The sequence below is a fragment of the Dicentrarchus labrax genome, unplaced genomic scaffold (genome assembly GCF_905237075.1).
Source record: "Dicentrarchus labrax unplaced genomic scaffold, dlabrax2021, whole genome shotgun sequence".
Taxonomy (NCBI): Eukaryota; Metazoa; Chordata; class Actinopteri; family Moronidae; genus Dicentrarchus; species Dicentrarchus labrax.
This window is the reverse complement of record NW_026136720.1, coordinates 28,509,007-28,531,924: the sequence shown is the minus strand read 5'-3', so window position 1 is coordinate 28,531,924 and position 22,918 is coordinate 28,509,007. Positions and strand designations below refer to the sequence as shown.

The 22,918-nt window shown below is 41.3% G+C and overlaps 2 protein-coding genes across 4 annotated transcripts in view; both read left to right on the top strand.

Moving 5' to 3' along the window:
* The first annotated feature begins 2,930 nt into the window (after positions 1-2,930).
* On the top strand, positions 2,931-15,965 carry chst6 (carbohydrate sulfotransferase 6). Of its 2 annotated transcripts, none has more exons than XM_051383293.1 (2): positions 2,931-3,115; positions 10,911-15,965. In XM_051383293.1, the coding sequence occupies exon 2, from the start codon at positions 10,980-10,982 to the stop codon at positions 12,174-12,176; it is 1,197 nt and encodes a 398-aa protein (XP_051239253.1). In that variant the 5' UTR covers positions 2,931-3,115; positions 10,911-10,979; the 3' UTR covers positions 12,177-15,965. The 2 variants fall into 2 exon arrangements, with proteins under 2 accessions (XP_051239253.1, XP_051239252.1); XM_051383292.1 differs by having other exon boundaries at positions 2,931-3,388.
* A 1,739-nt stretch (positions 15,966-17,704) lies between these two features.
* The window catches only part of spire2 (spire-type actin nucleation factor 2), a 37,066-nt gene continuing 31,852 nt past the window's right edge, over positions 17,705-22,918 (top strand). For both annotated transcript variants that reach the window (XM_051383182.1, XM_051383181.1), the window contains exon 1: positions 17,705-18,143. In XM_051383182.1, coding sequence (XP_051239142.1) covers positions 17,846-18,143 — 298 coding nt within the window. In that variant the 5' untranslated portion in view covers positions 17,705-17,845. The remainder of the gene's footprint in view (positions 18,144-22,918) is intronic.

The following is a 22,918-nucleotide window of genomic DNA, read 5'->3' as shown; positions in this document are numbered from 1 at the left end:
TCTGTTTTGAATAAACGTCAGAAATGTTTCTCATTTTCGTGTCGTGTTTATTCATCACGTCCCCAGTGTGTGGAGGCCTTAAGAGTCTACAGCCATGCCAGTAGCTCTGTGAGGCTGTGTTAGCCACAGTGGTGCTTTGAGCTAAATGCTAATGTCAGAGAGAGTGGGACACCTCTAGAGGCAGAAATGACATATTGTACATTGAACAGTGGAAAGACTAACCAAGGGTTTTATTTGTTTCTGTCAAGTTTGAATGAAGTGTTAAGCCGTTACAAGGTCAAATGACCTGAATGTTTTTGTCTACGGAGTCTGGTCTACTGTTTCAAACTGATCCCACATCAGTGACTTAAAGCAAAGTCACCCTCGTCCACTCCCCTGTCCTTATCCAGCAGGCATTTACTGGTGACCAAGGAGCTTTGAATTTGGCCGCAGAGACAGGATATGAGTCTGGCTCATACAGGAACCAGATGCATCCTTTTTTCGGTTGTATTATTTTGCTCTGGCAACACAAATACAAACACTCACAGTCTCAGTGTAGACGTCCCAGTCTCGATTAACATATGCACCAATGCCTCCCAATGCTTGTGTTGACATATTTTTTTTACCAAACTAAAGACATTTCCTGTATATTTTTATTTTATTTATTATATATTTATTATAATATACTTCAGTACACAATATTGTTTCAGTGAGTTTTCATTTTTTTCTAGTCTAGTTTTTATTTATTTATTGCAGTTAGCAATATGTCAATATAAGATATTTTTACACCTAGTTTTAGTTTTTAGTTTAGTTTTAGTTAACTATAATAACCTTGCTACTGAGCCTGTATGTGTTTATTTTTGCTTATGTCTCAAATTGCAACCCCTTTTACCAGTTAGTTAAAATGTTTATAAACTATGGCCACTAATTAACATTCCATGTAGCATGATCATTGGGTGATTCACACCCTCACACCCTACAGATGTTGCAGGTGTGAACTACCAGCACTAACATGGGTCTGAGGTGTGTATGTAGTTGTTTACAACATCAGCAGAAGCAGCTCTCTCTCTCTCTGCTATCTGACACCCACGATAACAAAGCGGTGGAGGTGATGGAGTTCTCACTGCAGTAACAAGCAGAAGCACCCATGGGATACTATGATCAGCAGATTGTTCAACCATGTTGCCTCCAAAGCGACATCTCAGAAATTAGCTCAGAATACTGTTTGTTGATTTCAGCTCAGCATTCAACTCTATCACCCGCCCTGAAACCAGTTGGCAATCTCAGTACTCTGAGCTTGAATACCACACTGACCCCAGACGGTTCAGATTGGTGGTCACACCTCTTCCACCCTAGTGCTGAACACCAGAGCCCCTCAGGGCTGTGTGCTCAACCCCCTTCTGTTCGCACTGTACACCCGTGACTGCCTCCCCCGACATAGAGACAACTTTGGTTTTAAGTTTGCCAAATTTCAAACAAAGGAGCTGATTGTTGATTTTAGAAAAAAGGAAGCAGTCAGTGGAGCAGTTTTATGCTCCTGGTAGTCAACATAACAGAAAACCTATCATGATCATCTCACATCTCCAACCTGGTTAAGAAAGCACAGAAACTATTGTATTTCTTAAGGAAACAACGTTCTTGTTAACTTTTACAGAGGAGCGATATAAAGCATCCTGACTGGAAAAATCACAAACTGGGATGGGATGTGCAACATTCTACTATAATTTGACTATCTACTATTATACTACTCATTGCTCAAATATTAGAACATAAACATTTCATTTAATCACCCATACCTGCAGTGGTGGGGAGTAGTGAACTATAATTTAACTACAATTATCATTTTTAATTTTCCCATAACTCATACTTTCTTTCAGTTACATTCATCTGCATAGTGATTCAAGTGGTTGAATTACTCTTTGTGTGCGGTTAACTACAGAAACTACAAACAATTTTGAGCCATAAAAAGAAAGGACTGATTTTTTTTATTTCAAGAACTTTGAAAGACTGCTGATGTGTTGTATAAAAAAAGATAAAGAGATTCTGATCTGACAGGTAAAACCCATTGGTTTAAACCAGTGTTTAAGCTCTCTAAAACGATGCGAATTGAAGACTGTTTTGGTTGTCAGATGTTACAAAACTGACGGATTTATAAGTAAGACAACAAGCCCATTTCCCTTTATTTCAGAGCTCAAGTTTGTCAAATGGGTTTTTACATTTTTTGTATTATTAAATGTTTCAGTTATAGTCAGATAACACAAATCCAGATATGTTTACAGCAAAAATTTAGCATTCCTTGCAATTTTGTACTTGTGAAAAGCCCAGATGGGATTGGTTTGTTTTGGTCATGGAGTATTCCAGAAGGCTGGAGTCAGCTCACCTGTGACAAATAGCCTACTATAGTTTTTAATGTTTTGAGTTTGTTATTTGTATGTGCTGACATGCAACCTTTTTATCTATCATTATCATATTTTGTTATCATTTCCTATCACATGTGCACTATCTATTTGATCAACTTTTACAAAGTTGTTTGACCTCCTCCTCCTCCTTAGTAGCTTTAGTTAACCAAGTTAGATTTCTCCCAAGGGTAGCTTTGGTGTAGATCTTCCAGTGTGAAGTCACAGACCTTTTTCACAGCAGCCATTTTGACATGAAACAGTAGGGTAAACACAGTTGTTATAATGAAGGTTCTAACTTCAGATGAACAACCTTGAGCCTCCGGTAGCCTGTTGGAGTGGCAGTAACATATGTACCCTGTGCTGAGGAGAGTGGGCTAAATGTTCTGTGGTCCAGACCTGTTGAGCTTTGTAAACTTAGCCCTGACTCAGCAGATGTAGCAGAGAGTCTCGGGTTATGTCGCAGCACGGTGCCTGTGTCCTCCTGCTGCTGGGACACAGTGAACTGGCTCAGGTCCCGCCCGCTCCAAGTACACCCACCCACCCTCCCTCTATCTCGGACCACCAGCCCCCCGCCCAGCCTACTGCCAGTCAGCCCAGCAGAGCCTCTGGCCACGTCTCAAAACACCGCCTGGTATACAGACTGTGGAAGTACCGAGCGGCAGCTGGCGGAGGACAGAGGGGAGGAGAGGGAGGGACCGACCGACGGGCAGCTCGACCGAAAACAAAGCTAAAGAAAGGTATGCTCATTACAAATTAGAAATTAACTACATAATTCACTTCCTCTTCGGCAGGAACCCTCTCTTTCTGTTAACCTTGGCGTCTCGTTTCCGTGGGACCGGTGGGACGAAGCTATCGGACGCACTTTCTGGGACAACGCATCAGTAATTTCCTCCTCGCAGTTCAGACACGGACGGACACTAGCTGCTGGTCCGGTGAATAAAACTCATACAGAAACTTATCCGTACTTGGACCACACTCACAGTTGATTGAACGTTTCATTCAGACACAGGGTAAGTGTACACGGGGGCCCACACGGTAAGAATATCGAAGAATATCTCACCTCGAGATGTAGCCGGTATGAAAAGACATTGAATAATTTCAGTGATTAAACATTTAAATTCCACATTTGACTTTTCTGAATCTCAAGTACCCAAGTGAGGTCAAGTCACTGAGCCGAACCTGTAATAGACCCGGTGTAGGAGGACATGGACCCTACATGGTAATATGAATACACTCTGTGTGGGTTAGTGGAACAGTATTTATGGGATTATTTTTCTGATATTAATTATATCAGAGCTGTGGACTCCATTCACAATTTGATGACTTCAGAAAAAGACTTGCAACCTGAATTGGACTTTAAAGGTCCAGTGTGTATCATTTAGGAGGATCTATTGTCAGAAATGGAATATAGGTATGTTTTTATTAGTGTATAATCACCTGAATATAGGAATCATTGTGTTTTTGTGACCTTAGAATGAGCTGTTTTTATCTACTGAGTCTGCGGGTCGCTTTCTGTGGAGTCCTCTATGTTGAAGAGCCATGTTTCTACAGTAGCCCAGAATGGACAAACCATACACTGGCTCTAGATATAGCTGTTCTTGTTTTTTATGGGCTTCGTGGCCACCGTAGTTACTGCTTCGCGCTTGGAAATGGCGGGTAAAGCGAGGGTGTTGCAGTCTGCAATTACACCACTAGATGTCACTTAAACCTACAGACTGGTCCTTAAACACCAATGACTCGTGACTTCACTTGGACTTCACTAGCATTTTAATTGGAAAATACTTGATACCTTCTTCCAAGCCCAAAGATTAAAAAGAAGGTAATTTTAAAAAAGCGTGTCACAAATCGGCTCATTTCCTAAAACAATGAACGTTAACACTATTCATTTCAAAATATAAATAATATACACAGTAGGTCTGTATCTCAGCATTTCATTCATTTCTGTGAAGAAAACTAAATGAAATTGTATTGTCAAAGTTTAGATTTTTATTTAGGATCTAAACTTTGAAGACCTAAACACGAGCTATTATCACACTGCCTTCACTCTGATAAACAGCCTCATCCTGCTTTAAAAGAAGAGCTAATACAGTGAGAATGAAACACTGAATCTGTCAAAAACTCTAAAAATGCATAATACACAGAGAGAGAATTATATAGAAAGTTCCTAAAAATGATCAATACTCACTAATAAATAATCTGCTCCAAATTCATCCAAATCACTTGTTTTACACAAACTCCCTGCAGTTATTGTGTTCACTGTTTGGGTTCATTGTACAGTTTATTAGCTGAATATAATATGAGATATCCATAAAATATGTCAGTTTACTCAGTGATAGAAAAGGGAAATGGTTGGAAACCAGTGCTGTAAGCAAGCTGATATCGTTTAGGAAAAACCACCAGTTAAACAGTTTTTTTTATGCAACCAGAACAATGGGATCCACCTTTGTATTTATCACAGTCCCTGTAACATCCAACACCACAGCCCTCAGTTTGTTTACAACACTGATATGTAGAGGTTGGGGTTTTTTATTCAAATGTCTTTTTATTAAAGCATCCAATTTAACGTACATTTCACTTCTACATTCTGAGAACCCTTTTTATAACTAATTCAAAAATTCAACAGTATAAACAGTAAACTTAAAGTGTTACAACATTAAAAGTCCTTTTGTGAATTGTTAAAATATCCCAAAACAAAATATTGCGATACTCAAATGTATGGATATTTTCTTACATAATACAGTAAAACAAAAACTTCCCTAAATTGATTTGTCAGTTTTAAAAACAATTTGCTCTGAATGATTCATTTGAGAGCAGAGGCAGAACGATAAACAGTATGAAATTACAGCTTATTCTTGTGGAGGCTAACACTATAGTTGATGGCATATCTAAATTTGCTCACATCTTTATTCATACTCTTTAATAATAGGGTACTCTTTATTTCTTAAAACTTTTTTTGCGTTGACATGAATTCTTTACATTTAAGTGATAGCAAACAGATTTAATGAAAATAGTCACAATGGCTGTTTGCTGTATTATGACCAGTAGCCTGAGTTACAGTTAGTTCAACTTTTTGTTACCAACTAAATCACAAAATGTGAAATGTTTGCACAGTCTTTAGCACAATTAATTGAAGGTAACGTTCAATCGAAGGAGTTGACAGAGTGAGCAGCTTTTTGAGTTTGTTTTTGATGGACACAGTGCTTCTTCCATGGACACTGATGACAGTCTTTTACAGTTGCGTCCTGAAACAAGTGCGTCAAGTTCTTTATTGTCTATGCACAACAATTATAGTGAAACAATCATTGGCAATTCAGTTCTTAGTTCTCAGGCTTCCTGCAACAATGCTCATACTCTTTGTAGAAAAGGAAAATGGGCAGCTGGTGTACACAGTGATGGCACTTCAGTAAACTGTTGTGTACACAGGTTGTAGACAGGCAGACACAAAGTGCAACAGTTCACAGGACCTGATGGGTCACAGAATGAATAGTGCAGCAGCAGGCAGAGGCAGAGCCATTGTCTCATACTTAAACATGATGGACTGTCCAGTAGATAAATATATCTAATATAATAATAGACTTGTTTTTTCCCCCTTTGTTATGGGGACCCTCATGCATATATTGCATTCTGCAGTTGTTTTGTTGGTGAAGTGTATTTAAGCTAAGGTGGTTCGCCATGTTCAGTCCATCAGTCTTACTGAGTTGTATTTGTATATATCGAATAGATGCAAATTTGTGCCAGGCGATGCGAATGAAGCAAATTGGGCGGCACGAAATGTGTGTAAGTTAAAAATATTGAACTTGGAGCAGTGAATTTGCACATATCAGGGCGTGTTTATAGTGTATGGGAAGGAGCGGAGAGACAGAGCTGCTGCTGGCCCACAGACAGCTGCTTGAGCCCGGGGAGCTCTGCGGGAATAAACACCCGTAGTCACACTGATCTGCTCTGATCTGGAGACGTTTGCTAGCAAGAGGAGAGCTCAGAGTTTGGGATTAAAAAGTGGATTTATCTTCACTCTCTCTTTTCAACCTGTCTGCTGTGAGCCACCGAGGTGCCCCCTCCCCCCACTTGTATCTGTCTGTGTGCGCCCAGAGCTCTATGATGCTATTTCATATTTATACAGAAGCCGGACAGAAAAGGAGATTCGGAGAAAAGTAAAAGAGGAAAGTTGACTACCTGATGATTGCTGAAACTATGTGTCTGTCACTTGACTGTCGGTTTTACTTTACTATGAACTAAGTTAGCATAGCCCTGATTGATCCAAACTCTGTTCAGAAAACAAGCATTTTGAAGGTTATTTGCTCGTCGTCTTACAGACCCGACAAAGTATGAATTCAGACTTTTTACAAATCGCAAATGTAGTTGTTTACGCATCCTTTTGATCCATTTATTGACATTAAATCACAGCAAAATCGTTTATTTTAAGCTCATACCACCGTTGTAAACAAGATTAAAGGGTGAATATTTGCCTCAAGTAAATCGTCTATTGGAATACCGAACAACAATGTTACCAGCTGGATATTGTTTCAGTTGATAGGCACCAGAAATACTCTATTACTATTAATGCCTGGGAATTGTCAGGACACTGCAAACCCTTTTAGAAACTACCATCTACCTGTATGGGGGTTTTAATGTCTTCATCTGGTCTCTTAAAAAAGCCCAAATACACCATTCCTGTACTCTTCTGAATTCTCTGTCACACCAGAGATTTCACAGTTTGTTTGCATTTCAAATGAGTGTAGAGGATCAGAGGATACATTTGCATACCACAGGCAGTTTAAAGCCCAGGACACACCAAACCGACAGCTGACCGTCGGCAGAAAAGCAGTCGGACTGATCAGTTGGCTCCCGTCTCCCCGAGTCGGTAAAAAAAGTGCCTCCGAACACACCAAACCGACGCCGACTGGAGCGTACGTTCTGCCCGTGTACGAGGCGTAATACGTCCCCATAACAGCAGGCGGCACCAATCTGTGTTGTCGCCCAAAAAAAACAGAAATGACAGATCACTCGAGACCTAGTAAACACAGAGCAAGCTGTCATCAGTCATTGTTTTCATCAGAGAGTGTTGATAGTAGTCAAGATACTGGCGTTGGCGTAGTATGTTTACCATCGTCACTTCCGGTTTTCTCGTGATTAGCTAGTCAAGGGCTAGCACTCCACCAATCAGATTGGTCATTGAGGCCGACGGCCACTGGCCGATTCTGCATGTCGAATCGGCCAAAATGAACGCCGACGCCGACTGACGACGGCACGGGACACACCGAACCGACTCGAGTCACCGACCTCACCCGACTGTCCGACAACGTCAGACGGCCGATAATTGGGTTGGTGTGTCCGGGCCTTAAGATGTTCGTGACTCCAATCATGCTAATGTTTATATACAATTCAGTTCAATTCAATTTTATTTGTATAGCGCCAATTCCTAACAGAAGTTATCTCAGGACACTTTTCACATAGAGCAGGTCTAGACTCCTTATAACATTATTATACATTATTTACAACATTATATTCATATTACTTATTAAAACTTAATAGTTTTTTTGTGAGAATTTGTGCTGCAAAAATGATCTTTTGTTGATCATCACCATCACCATCAGTCACTCAGTCACTACTATTAGTGTAGTTGTTGCTACTGTTGCTGCTGTGCACCTTTGTCTCTGTCCTTCTGTTGTTACCTTTGTTCACTCTCTCTTTCTGTCTCTCCCTCTCTCTCTCTCTCTCTCTCTCTCTCTCTCTCTCTCTCTCTCTCTCTTTCTCTCTCACCCCAACTGGTCGAGGCAGACGACCACCCAACTAGAGGGTCTGTCGTAGGTTTCTGCCTCTTAAAAGGAGTTTTTCCTTGCCGCTGTCTCCAAGTGCTTGCCCATGGTGGTACTGTTGGGTCTCTGTAAATAATGTTATAAGGAGTTCGGTCTAGACCTGCTCTATTTGAAAAGTGTCCTAAGATAACTTCTGTTATCCATAATGTTGTCTGAAACCTAGAACAACAATCTGAGCTTGTCCGTGGCAAAAAACAACATGGTACGTTGCAGCAATTGCAGCCCATTTCAAATATAACTCAGTGAATTAAGGGTTTATTTCAACCAAACCGGTGTTTGGTGATTGTTGGAAAGACTTACAAAGACAGGTTTGTTACTTTGTTTCAATCCAGTTTGAAATGCGTTTCAGGATAATCTGCAAGGTAAAATTACTGGTTTTGTCAGTGGAGTCTGGTGGGCCGTAACCTTTAACAGCATCTCCATTAGTGAGCATGGTGAGCTCTTTCCTGTTTGAGTCTCATGTTGCTTTTGGAGCTGATTCAATGGGTTTAGTTCTGCAGTGCTCTGCTATGCAACATTAATCCAGGGTTGTCTGACTGTTGAACAATCTAACATGGTCTAGATTTCAAGGAAATAGAAAGTTATTTCAAACTGCCCATTACCTGTGCCCAGTCCCAATGAATCACACTCACAGTTTATAATATGTGGCAACTCAGGAGGACTGGCACTGTCCTGCTTTGGGCCAGATGCCTGCCTTTTTGTAAGTTGTTTGGAAATGCAGTAACGTCACTGAATCTAATGTAAAATAATTTGTAACCTTAAGATGTATTTTAAGGCATCGAGTAGAGGCTAAAGACACCCACATAAAGTCTTTGTTTCCAAATGTCAAAGCTGTATTAATATAATTAGTAGTGTCAAAGGGATTTGGGAAGTTTTAACAAGGGTGGATTCTTGTAGTGTATTCCAGTTAAGTGGCCAATGTATGAGTGACAATGGTTTGGAGATGGGAGTATCTGATAAGATAAGCCTTTATGGCTGGCGTACTATCACAACAATAAGGGTTCTAAGTAAATCTATAAATGAAAACTAGGTATGAACAATACCAGCTGTAGATAAGAACCAAGGCTGAATGAAAGGGAGAGAGGAAGAAGGATCTGTCATGATGTCTGCTGTTTACCTTTGTATCCTGAGGGTCTGAAGGTGAGGAACTCGTGTCAGGGCTTGTTCAATAAGCACAACAGATTACGGTACGCTTGCATGGATCACCTCAGTCAGCAGCGATCACGTCAGTCAGCCGGGATCTTGGTCTCCCACTAGAAAGCTTGGACAGTCCACAACAATGTGTCTGTTTCCTCTTTTCCCTCTTTTTTTCTTCTCTGTTTTGAGAAGACATTTAGAGGCTGGGATAGAACACTGTATAAGAGTGTCCCTGACACTGATCTAACCTTAAAAGAATTTCTGTGTCACTCGAGTGTTTTCTCCTGTATTTTTGAAAATAGCACAAAAGTAAATGAAACTAATCATGTAGATATTCCAGCTTCCCAATGGTAGAAGTTTATCTCTGTTAAGCCTGGATTGAATGACCATGAGAATCTTATTGTAGGATGCTTAGTCACCTCTCCCTTTGTCCTACATATTCTTTCCTTCCCTCATCTAACTAGTGCTTCCTGCAAACTGTGCCCTTACTGACATTCACGTCTGAAGTGGAATTTTGCGATCTGAAACTGATATACAATGTCAGGGGTCAGGTATTGTCTGTATTCAGAGACGGACCATTCTTACTTAAAAAAATGTACCAGTAGTTTTCTCCCTATGGTGATTGTGTGTGTGGCTGTGTGAGTGTGATGACATCTGAAGAAAAGATCAGCGGGATGGTGCTTGTATTGACTTTCTCTGGTAAAAATTTAATTTTGAGTCTTCTATATCTCCATGGCCTCTATACTACAATAGAGATAAGCATTTTAAAATTCCCATTAAATATCAAACCCACTCATCTCCTTAAAAGTTCTTCAGATTCTGTTGACCTGTGTCTTTTGTCCATTTTAAACTTTACTCCTTGTTTCAGGCTGTGCTCCAACTTCCAGCTTATTCCAAACTGGCTAGTTCAAACATTAAAGCAAACTATTCCTCCACATGAACTGCTGTTTAAGTTCATTCAGGCCAATTATCTCTCGGTTAAATCTAGATCCGACTCTGTCTCTCTCTCTCTCTCTCTCTCTCTCTCTCTCTCTCTCTCTCTCTCTCTCTCTCTCTCTCACACCAACTGTTTAAGTTGCCCTTCATTTAGGCTCTAGGTCATATCTAGATCCGACCCAACCTGACCCGTGACCCATGCAACACACAATGAGATTTTAACTTGCGCAGTTACAAGTGAAACATAGAAAAATGAATTCTAATCATGATTAACTATTAATTCATCACTATGCTGCTATGTCCACACTGCCAGCTGGGCACTGATGTCAACCCAGCCCTGTGTCAGTTCACTAAATCCATCTCCACACACAGTTTTAAGCAATCTAGCTGTACAAACCTTACTGTTAGGCTAACTAGAGACATTGCTTATATTGCTTTTTGGCTAAACAAGAAATTTCATTAGGGTATTTAAATTTCATTTCCTGTTATTCAAATTAAGTTGCTAGCTGATTTGCAATGAAAATCGAACATTGCAGAAACATGCATTTCCTGTTTAACTTATTAGTTTCTCTCTCTGGCTCTTTTTCTCTCACCTTCAATTCAACTCTCTTCTTCTCTCTTTCATGTTTTTTCTGCACTAGAGGCAACACACAGCTCCACAGAGGACAAAAAAGAGAAAGATCCACATCAAGCACAGTGATCCACAGCCGCCATGCCCCGCTGCAGAGTGAACCTCAGCACCATGATTTTCCTAGTGATCCTGCAGGGGGCAGCAGTGGTGCTGTTCTGTGGCTGGTATGTCCAGCTCAGTCCCTGCAGCCCCGCCCCCAGCAATGGCAAAGTTCACGTTCTGCTGCTGTCGTCGTGGCGGTCGGGCTCGTCCTTCCTGGGCCAGGTGTTCAGTCAGCATCCATCTGTGTTCTATCTTATGGAGCCCGCTTGGCATGTGTGGACCAAGCTGCAGAAACCCGGTGCGCGGGTGCTCCGAATGGCCGTCAGGGATCTGTTACGGAGCGTATTCCAGTGCGACCTCTCTGTGATGGAAGCCTACCTGCCAGAGCACCACAATGTGTCCGCCCTGTTTATGTGGAGTCAGAGTCGAGCGCTGTGCTCACCGCCGGCCTGTCCTCTCACTCCACGCAACCAGTTCAGCAATCAGACTCGGTGCCACCAGACATGTGATGCTAGGGGCCTTCAGGGGGTTCAGGAGGCATGTGGCACTTACAGCCACGTGGTGTTAAAAGAAGTGCGATTTTTTGAGCTGGAATCTCTCTACCCACTCCTGCAGGACCCAAGCCTAGATCTCCGCATCATCCACCTGGTCCGAGACCCTCGGGCTGTGGTGCGGTCTAGAGAGGAGTCAGCCAAAGCCTTTATGAATGACAACGCCATCGTCTTGGAGCAGAAAAGCATACCAGCAGCCGAGGTGCAGTATCAAGTCATGCAGGAGATCTGCCGTAGCCATGTGCGCATCAACGAGAGGGCCATCCTGAAGCCCCCACCATTTCTAAAAGGCCGCTACAAAATGGTCCGCTATGAGGACATGGCGCGCAACCCGCTTGCAGAGATAAATGCCATGTATGAGTTTGTAGGTCTGAAGATGACCAGACAGCTGGAGGAATGGATCTACAGGGTGACCCACGGAAAAGGCAAAGGCACCAGGAAACAGGCCTTCGAAATTACCTCACGAAACGCTGCTGACGTGTCTCAGGCTTGGCGTAGCACGCTGCCCCACAGCAAGGTTAAACGTATCCAGGAAGTGTGTAAAGGGGCCATGTCATTGCTAGGGTACAGGACTGTTAACAGTGAAAAAGAACAGAAGAGACTTGACATAGATCTACTAGTGCCACGGGAACCATATCAGTTCAGCTGGTTGCCAGCTAAAACAGAGGATCCGGGTAACAGCTAAAACATGAAAGACATTAACACCACAAAACGACTTCTTTAGAGGCTTCACTGATTGTATAAGACTTGATAAGATTCATCAACTGAGGGAACACTGGCATGATGTCCAAGGTTAAAGCATTGATTTATGACGAATACACACTATCAGTGGAGCAAGAGGATTAAAATGTGAAATGACAGCACAGCAGTATTGTATGACAATACATTTTGTACAGCGGTAAAGGGGCTTTTGCAAGGTATGATAATGTATGCCATACATTTGGAACTAAACTGGAAAACAGTACCAGATTCACCAAGATTTGGTGACATTATTCTTTGTTCCCTGAAGCCTCTTTATAAACAGCTTCATGTCAGCAGTCAGGTCATGGCTCGGGTGTTAAACACAAGATCAATTTCACAACAGTGGTACGACCCAGACTTGCACAATCCAGTCTTAACAAACCCTTTCCAAAAGGTTTCACAGTTTGGGTTAGTTTGCATTGCAGCGTTTTTGTGTATTTAATTTGCTTGGCCACACATGCAAATAATTTGGTTGGAAACATGGAAGCTGAAAGGTAATTATTGTGCACAGTTAAGTTGTTAATCGTGTGAGCCCATGTTATTCTGGTAGTGGTGGTGGCCACCACGTATTCAGCAGTGCTGTGCTCATGTAATTCAGCAATGGCTGCAAATTGTCTGTCAGTCAGATTCCATCACAGCAGAGTCCATTTGAATCCACATTGTATATAGTGTGACACCCCTCCCCATGTGAAGGAGGCTGTCCTGGACAGCATCAGCAGGTTGACATGGTAGTCGTCAGCTGATTCAGCTAACCTAGGTGATAAAAGCTGGCCCATGTGCATTGAAGAGAGGAGGGAAAGTGTGCAGGGGAGGAGCGGGGGATTTAAATGGAACTTGCCTTACACTTTCAGCCCAAACACTTTACACCTTAATGGATCGACCACCATTTTTAGGATTAGCGCTATACTGCTTTTTACAAATCATGAACCTGTACACATGTAAGCCTGCCTATACAGACCGATGAGACATTCTAAACACTGAAACTGAAAAACAATCTGTAATTTTCATACGGATGAAAACGAGCTCATTAGCTAACTCCAGAACATTTACATCAAATTCTGTACAGAAACGTTGATTAATGTGCAGAGTTTTACTCACATTACCACCATTGTCAGGTTTATTTATAGTACACATTTAACACCAGGCATTGACCAAAGTGCAGAGGGGAAGTCAATGAAGGCAGGATGAACAACCAATGAAAGGCAGCATGTGCCCCTCAGTACCTCTTACGTCCACCCTGCATCATTATCTTTGGTTTGCACCTTCAGCACCTCAATAGCACAATAACCTCCAACCATACACTACTGACCTTTCTGATCCACACACTCCATTGTTCGTCGGGGTAACTCCCTCCCTGTCACATTGCCTGAGCCAGTTTGTGACACTGGGCATCATGCCAATGTCCCCTGAAGGTTTGATCTGTCCCAACAGGAGACTGTTAATCAGTGATGGCACTCCCACAGCCGAGGAGAGGCCAGGGATGTCACTGAGACAGGATGTTAATGCTCTGCATTAAGATGTTTATTTAAACTGTAATCTGCTTCCTAGAATACATCATTTATTTATGTTCCTTTACAGGAATGGTTCATTTTTTATTGGTTGATTAATAACTGATTACACCGACTATTGATTTGAGTAGACTGCGATTGACTAATTAAAGATCAAAGCATTTAGTCAATTGTAGAATGCTGAATCATGTTGATTTACATCTTCAGGGCCAAATGAACTACAGTTATTATTTAGATTCTGCTTTCTGTTATGATATTGATCAGTCTGCTTCCTATAGAAAAAATGTCAACAGAAGAGTTCTGATTGAAACAATATCTCATTTTTCCGTGTCCAGTGAAGGTTCATTAGAACTAATTGCTTCTGTAGACCATCAAAGGTTAGAACCTGAATCGCCGCTTGCAGATACTTTTCTATATGCATTTTTACAGCTTTCTGTAGACTTAATCTTTCAAGCTGAACTTACTATGCATACATGGCTGGATTAGCTTTCTGCCCTGGTGCACATGATGTAGCTAGCATTAAGAAAACAAGACTTCAACAGAGACTGATGATTTCTCAAGAGATGACTATTGAGCATTTAAAGGAAAATTCTACAGAGATCACATCAACACAGCGCCATAAAAGCAGCTCACCACAGAATGCCCTGAGCATTAGTGTGTGACGTTGCTGTTTGACATTTTAAAGTCTTGGCTGTTGTTTGGCTTCACCAGAATCTTTGTAATGAAAGCATTTTTGCACCAGCTCCTCGGCTAGCTTGAATTTGCTCAGTTTGCACTTTCTGACACACAATGTATCGGATAAGACATTCTTACTGGGATGAAAAGTGCCTGCTAAAGTTACATAATAGATTACAATTCAACATAATACAGTATGTGTGCTGTGTTGAAAGGGTAGGAGTTGAAGATGGGAGTCTGCTGCTGTGCTCTGTGTCTGCCTGACACACACGGAGCATATGGAACAGAGTGTTCACTGAGTACACTGTGTTCTATGAAGGAGAGAGAGAGAGAGTGTGTGTGTGTGTGTGTGTGCGCGTGCAGGAATGGATTTCCCAGTGTAGAGTGTTGTATTGCATGCTGGTATTCCACCCTATGCGTTAATCAGTTTCTGTCGAGGGTTGAACAGAACTTTATCAACTTTATTGTTAGATATAAATCATCATAAGAAGGTTTTTCCCTTTTGCTCATCAGCAGTAAAATATGAAAAAATGAATCACATCAGCATTTTCACAAAAGGTTGAGCTCAACTCTGATCTGTTTGAATTGCCCATTGTTGGTAATGATGTTTTTCAGGGCTGAAATAGATTTCACTTACAGATGTCGTACTTTTTGAATGTAGTTTTGGTTGTTTTCCTATCTTTAAGTTTTTTCCCATTAAGTTACAGTATTGTTGTATGGTTATGCAGTCTAGGGCTTCAAATCAGTCTATTCTTTCAGCTGCAAAATCTACAAAGATAAGCATCTTTGCCTTGTTGCAGCTCAGTCTTTATCTTCTAGTCCAACATGTGAGACGCAGAGCAGAACAGCCGCTCGCTGTCCGTGCCGCTGCACATCGGTACTTGCATGCAGTTTGTGCTGGAGGTGATTATTTCTCCAATATAAGTTTGAAATAACCAACGCACCAGTTATCCAGCTCAGAATTAATGCGACACAGCAGATTAACATCAGCCGCTGATATCGATAAATGCCATCTCATTAGCTGAGGCGAATATCTGCCAATAAATCGGTGCATCCCTAATTTACAATGTTGTAAACTCTGTATTACGGAGCTCAAGGAAATGTCGAGTCTGTGAAGGAGGCAACAAAACACATGGACAATGGAATGCATTGGGGAAAAAAAGGAAATTCTTTTCTGAGCAGTCCAAACTGCTATGTGTAGATAAACTGACAATATTTGAATGTCGATGGCCTATTTATAAGTGGAGGGATAATGTGTGTGTCACTGTGGGATGAATCAAATGTTTTGGTGAAAGTTGCCACTGATTTCATGAGTTAATGTGTCTCTATGCAATGTGACAAATGTGAAACTCTTATGTTTAACCATGTGTCTTGCCTTTCTATTGTGTTTTAGTTTGTATGAAGAGCCAGTTGACAATGTCGGTGCCTTACAGAAGATTAAGCTGACAGACCTGCCAGTTTGTTCTTGTATTTATCTGAAGAAAACTTCTGAACAGAAACCATATGGTACTAATAACTGCAATAAATAATTTACTTATTAACTATTTTAATTCTGTGTCCTTTGAATTAAAGCTGGCTACAAACCACTTTATCAATGATTGCAATAAGAAGACATGATTTTCACAGCACTACATCATTTATGTTTGGGCGCCATCTGTTGGCTGAGTAATAAATTATATGAACTAGAATTTGAACATCACTTAATATTTGTTGTACAGATATTCTGGATAGAAAGAGCTAACAAACCAATATTCATTGTGGAAGCATGCTGTAAGAAAATGTTTTATACTACAAGATTATACACATATATACATACATATACATATATGTGTATATGTATGTGCACTTAAGTACTTAAGTAAGTATTTTTTTATTAATCATACTTTTTATTTCCTTAAGAAAAATGACACAACTTAAAGCATTGCAAATAAAGAAATATGCACATCGAATCACATCAAAAAATAGTCAGAAATGATGGAGGAATAAAAACATGCATATTAATAAAAGAAAATACGACAAATGTACATCAATTTACATCCTCACCGTCCCGCCCTCCCGTTTACTCACACACAGGATAGATGCTGTGTTCATCCTGTGTATGTAACACAGAATAATTCTATCTTTACTTTCCATTTGTTTGCCTACAATGAAACAATGAAACCTGCCACTGTTGCGTTCAAGGTCCCCACTTGTGGTGACTGCTAATACATCCTCCAGAAATAAGCGTTTATATAAACTGTTTGGTAACTATGGTGGTAAATTATATCAAGCGTCTGAAATGTACACATATTTAATTATTCTGAAGTCGCAGCGTGGTGGTTCAGGAAAAGCGACTTTATTTTGAAATGTACACGGAAGTTGTACTTTATAGGGGCGAGAGAAGAGAAGGACAGAAGTGGGACACCTGCGGTCAAACATTTATCTTCCACTTCCCATATCCCCTTATAACAGTGATAATATAAGATGTCAGCACATAGTTACAGCTGATTCATTTAGTTAAATATCCCCCCCCGGGGCTATTAACAGCTGGATAATGCGACAGCCGGCTGGAGGACGGTGTCTGCCTCTCCGGCCGCTGATTGACACTTTCCTGCAGATCCAATGGTCTTTCTCATTTGCTGATATGGCAACAAGCTAAGTCAAGTCAGCCACAATTAGCCAGACCGTGATAAAAAGCGTTGCGGCTTCACTTTTCAAAATAAAAGTACAAAAGGTTTACTCAAGTCATTATATGCGCCTAAGTTTTGACCATTGTAAATAGTTGCAGGGAACTGAAAAAGAATATAAATAGTGAGGCTTCTCAGTAATATTGCAACCCACATAAAAGTAATACAATTATAAATCAACAGCTAATTTAAAACATGCACTATAATTGCATCCGTAAACAAAGGTTGTGTGCTTGTTAGCTCACTGGAAAGGCTCTGCTACACTAAATGGAACGGAGCCACTGAAGGGTTACCACTGGGACCACATGTCAAAAGGGCTGCTGTGAAAAGGGTCTATACAGGCGCGGTTATAGACCTGTACTAATATTAAGGTAATAACTTAATATTAAATAACTACGTTTATTCGTTCTTGTGTTACAACACGTGTGTGAGTTAAACAGTACTGGTAATGAAACACAAAGTTCAGCTTGAAACAGAAGTTTATTATAGCACCAGTGTAGTGTAACTTTCATGTTAAGAAAGGAGGATGGCGTATAGAGTACGTGTTTCTTATAAGTAGTTTTATTTTTCAAAGCTCGTACCGGAAGTGCTGCCTTCATTAGCGCCAATTTGACGGTGTTGTGGTAACGAGGTGCAGCTGCGCTAGTTGAGGAGCGGTAGACGTCAAGAGGAGGACGGGAGACTGGGCCGAAGAGGAGTCAGCGGACAGCATAAATGGCCTCGGTGTCTCCCGAGTGAAGGATGGGCTCTACGGTATCGCAGCCATGGCCAGATCCACCAACAGAACCGCCGAGGACGGGGATTCACGGGTAAGCGCCCCCACGGACCGCGGGGAGGCGCGGGACCTGGCCGAGCCCCGGGAACTGTCTCTGGAGGAGGTGCTGAAGTCCTACGAGCAGCCCATCAACGAGGAGCAGGCATGGGCGGTGTGCTACCAGTGCTGCAGCGGGCTGAGGGTGCCCCGCCCGCCGGCTGGGAGAGTCAGCCGGGTGAAGGACCCGTCCTTCATCCACCTGCACCGGGACGGAACGGTGTCATTACAGCAGGAGCCCCGACACAACGGTAGGATAGCTGTCCCCAACTTCCCTCTGCCGTGTCGCTTGTTTGTAATAACTATTCATACAAAACTCAGATATGGAAAAGTACATTCCAACAGTGTGTCCATGCTGTGCGTATTAACTTGGCGCTTATAGTTTGGTAGAACTCTTTGTTTTAACTATTAGGATCCACTTTTCTATTCGGCGTGAAGTTATGTCCACGAATCAGCAGCGTTTTGGTAAAATGTCGACTTTTTTAACTGGTCCTCCTGATTCCCGCTGTCTTCCTCCAGTAAACTATTCCGCGGCAATTAAACATTGCGAACCAATGTAAATGTAAATAAATCAACTAAACTACATCCTGCTGGGCTGACCACATCCGCGCGGAATTTAAGAGTGTCTATCAGTGTTTCATAAAAGACATTGAGTCATGTTTATCTAGCAGGAACCTTGAACTGAAATCAATGCCACATAAAATGAGCCGAATTTCATACGGAGTTTGGTACACAGGAACATCTTGTTCAAAGGAGAGAAACGGACGCATCGGCGCTATCCTGTCCCGTTCCAAACAACATAACGCTCCTCTCTAATCGACCTTCACCTAGATGATTCAATCATTTTGAGGAAACTTGAGCTGCCCTTACACAAACGGACACCGTATTCGGACAGCAAAGTCTGTATTTTGTCGCACTCCCGATGCCAACGAGGATGACTTGTATTATGCCGGTAAATGATTAATTATTCATAGAGCACAGCTTCACCCTAGCATCCCCTCTCTTGCAAATACTGTTTTGGAGACTTCAAAGGATGGATGGAAGCCCAAAGGATTGTACGCAGGCTTCTAGTCGTTTCCCCCCCACTGAATTTAGCATGCACCTGCATAATATCCTACTGGATGTGAAGTATTTATGTCCTCAATGCGGCGGGCCCAAGAAACATGTTCCAGAAGTCTGACTAGCACAGAGACAACTTCAGGCCGAAATTGATTTATAAAATGTTTTCTTTTTGACTGTATATTTCTAAGCCTATGGTAAACTTTAAGAGCCTCTTTACAATGAATCCAATAGACAACATAGCACTTTTATAATTAAAGTCTAAACTTTTTTCACGTCAATGACATGCATTATGTCCAGAGAATGATGTTTTTAAGCACTACTTGTAGCCTGTCACACAGAATATGCTGAAAGTCACAGAAAAAAAGCCGGAGTACTTAACTTTTATAAAAATATTTTTGGTAATATTTGCTGAAACTTAAAAAAGGCGCTCCTAATGGCATTTACAAGAATCCACCGGGCATGAACAACAACAACCAATCAGAGCTGAGAGAGAGTTTATTGAGTCTCATTCCCATTTATCAGATACTGATGCTTTGAGACCCAAATGACCTTGGACCTTTGACAACCTGGGAATGAGACTCAACAATCAACTAACCTGATTGTTCCACAGATTATCTGTCTCATGTTCTACTGTCAGGATGTAGTGAACGTTTCAGTGAATATGACAGAAGTCATTAAACTTTACCTACTGCAGCTTTATGTCATATTCTGTACTGCTTTTGCTGCTTTGTCCTGAAGCCAGACATTCCCTTTTGCTTACTCCTTGCCAAGAGGCCAGAGAAGGCCTAATAAATATTAAAACCATTAGATAGAAATGTAGAGAAAGCAGCAATGTGATTTATCAAATCTCAGTCAAAAACTCAGGTCTTGTAGACTATGTAACAAGTCCCTCACAACCGGATGACCACGCACCTTTGTGCTGCTGTTTTGCCTAGTAACAGCTCTGTGTAGCACTTGTTAAGGAATCTAACAGGAAAAGTTTACAGTTTCCAGGCGCTGCTTGATGCCTGTTGCTTGGCAACAGGATGGCATCTATCTTCAACCATTATTAGATAACAGCAAAATTCATGCTTGTTTATCTTAAAGATCCCCTCGACATGTGTTGAGACATATACAAATGGTCTGCTTGGAACATTAATGTGTGTCTGATATGTTTAATTTCCACATTAAAATCCTTAAATAGTTGCTCTACTCCTTCTACGTCTAAAGCTGAAGAGTGACAGGAAAGGGGGGGCAGAGAGGAGATGACACGCAGCAAAGGGCCAGAGGCCGGGCTCTCCAGGTGAGCTGCCCGGGCTCTCCGAGTTTAGTTGATTTTAGTACCCCGTCTGATATGGTCTGCATGGTGAGGTGGTAACAGTGGGGAGGTCTGAATACTAACGCCCGTTGTATTCTACTCAATCTGACTATAGTGACTTTTAAAGTGTTCCTCTTTTTGTTTTCCGGTTAGCACATTTGTATTACTTTTGTTTATCTGTACTCTTCAAAAGGAAACCTAATTTAAAGTAAATAACGTAAAAAGAAATGTTCCTCATTTTGCTGGCGACACATTGGATCCCTCTCCTGGACCACAGGGGGGACAGTGGAAGTACTGAAGATCCAGGAGAACTACATTTGCCATTTAATGGTAGCTGTGATCATTAGTTCTCAGCTCTCACTGAAGAGATGTTTATCACTCATTAACACAGTTGTTTATCCTTGTAGGCCGTGTCGGTTTAAACTCCGCTGATCCATAAGTAAATACAATCCATATATAAACAGTGGTACATATCCCTTAACCAGCGTTAACCAGTCTATTATAGTGAAGTGAGTCAGCTACGGGACCATTAGCATTCCTTTAGGTGGTTGATTTCATCCCAAAACATCCTGCCAGTTTTAGACAGCGGGGCTACAGAGGAAACAGTTAATACTGAACAACAATCTGAGGTCCAAGCTTCATTATTTATGAATGTTTTTATTGACTTATTTTCATTGACCCCTTTAATTGACATTTGTAATTTCTCTTACATAAAAACAATAACAAAAGACGAAGATTGGTGTGTTAACATGGGATCATGGGAGTTGTTGTCTTCACCACCATTGCTGTCATTGCAGTCAGCTTCTCCTGGTTAGGATTCCTTCAGTGTTCATGGTTCAGGAGGTTTCTACCGGGAGCCCACTTATCCACAGAGGTCTCCTCCTCTCCAAAACAAACCCGCTGATTAAAACCACTAAACACACTGAATAAAGCAGTTCCACCTTAAAAATCACTCTTTCAGCAATGGTGGTGAAGACAACATCTCCCATGATTCACCACGTCATCAAACTTTATCTTTTGTTATTGTTTTGATGTGAGAGAACCCCTAGCAGCAGTAATTACACATTGTACGTTTAACATGAATCCAAATCTGAGCCACGACTGAAGCTACACGACACATTTTGATGTAAACATACACCTGATCAGCCTGAGTCACTAAATGAGACTGCAACAGAGAAAAACATCCCCACCCCACCGACATGCTGCACATTCACTCCCAGCAGTGAGCGGCACCATATCCAGAGAAAGCTGGATTCACCAAATATGTTTGCTTTCATTTCCTCGTCTTTAGTCTCCTTCGGTATGACGCAGACTGTCCCTGTAGGTAAACATGAGTGCGTGTGTGCAGTTTACGTCACTGACATCAGCTGTTGCAGTGGCTCTCTGGCACTTTTAGAGAGAGCACAGATCTGACCTGAAACAGCCATACTGTAATTCAGACTGATGTTCCCACTATAGATGTGTTCAACTGCCATCTGGTACACATTACTTCCTCAGTTAATACTGAGTGATGCACAGTGTTGGATATAGTTTAGTAATTTTGGTGGCAAATCTGTGTGCAGCAAGCATAGGTGAACTGATGAAGTTTGCTCATTAAAGCTGCAGTAGGTAACTTTTATAAAAACATATTTGCTGAAACTGTCTATAATTCTGACTGTAGTACGTGGGACAGATAATGTGTGGCCTGTTCATGTTCCTCTGGCTCCTTCCAGTAAACAGTTTCATACAAGTTAAGATTAAAAAAAAATTAATTGTCCCATCGGGGAAATTTTCTCTTGGACTCAGTGTCACTGCATTAAAGATCATTCCTCTCCAGACATACAGTACTCAGCAGCGTCCTTACAATCTTTCAGACATTAAGATAAAAAGTCCAATACATTCAACAATACAATCTGCTCAGCAAATCCACAATGGTGGAACGAGCTCCGCATCAATATGAGGTCAGCAGAGATTCATCTTTCATCGCAAACTGAAAACTCCTTCATTCAGACTGCTCCTGGTACAGGTTAAAAAACACAACCACTTTATCTCTCTCTTTTCTTGTTTTTAACTGTAGCACTTGAGGCAATTCAGCATATTTGGTGAAACTGATGTATTTGCATGATTCTTACAGTTTTTGGGTTGTATCCACATGGTTGAATGCAGTGCACTCATTGTAAGTCATTGTGGATAAAAGTATCAGTTTTAAATAAATAGAATGTAATGCAAAAACCGATAACACGAATAAAAACAAAGAGCCTTGATTCTTTCTGTCAGAGCTGGTCTTGTTTAAAACAAAAATAATTTTAAATTGGTATTTAAAGGTTATATATGTGAAATTTAAAACATTAATGTAGCAGCAAACAACTATTCTCTCTGTAAAGATACAGTGGAGTCATGGTGTCACACTCTCTCTGCCTGTGTTGCTACCGCAGCCTCTCTGTGGTTTGTTTACATAGCCAGTCTGGCCTCCATGTGCAGCTGAGTACAGTGACTGAAACTGTTGTTTTTTTCATCCATGTCATTTTTGTTTTGTTGGTTCGATCCCCGGCTCCTCCTGCCAGGTGTCGAAGTATCTTTGAGCAAGATCCTGAACCCTGAATTGCTCCCGATGCCGTGCATTGGTGTGTGAATGTGTATGAATGAGTTAATTTCTGTTTGATGGACTTTGCTGAGAGAATGTGTGTG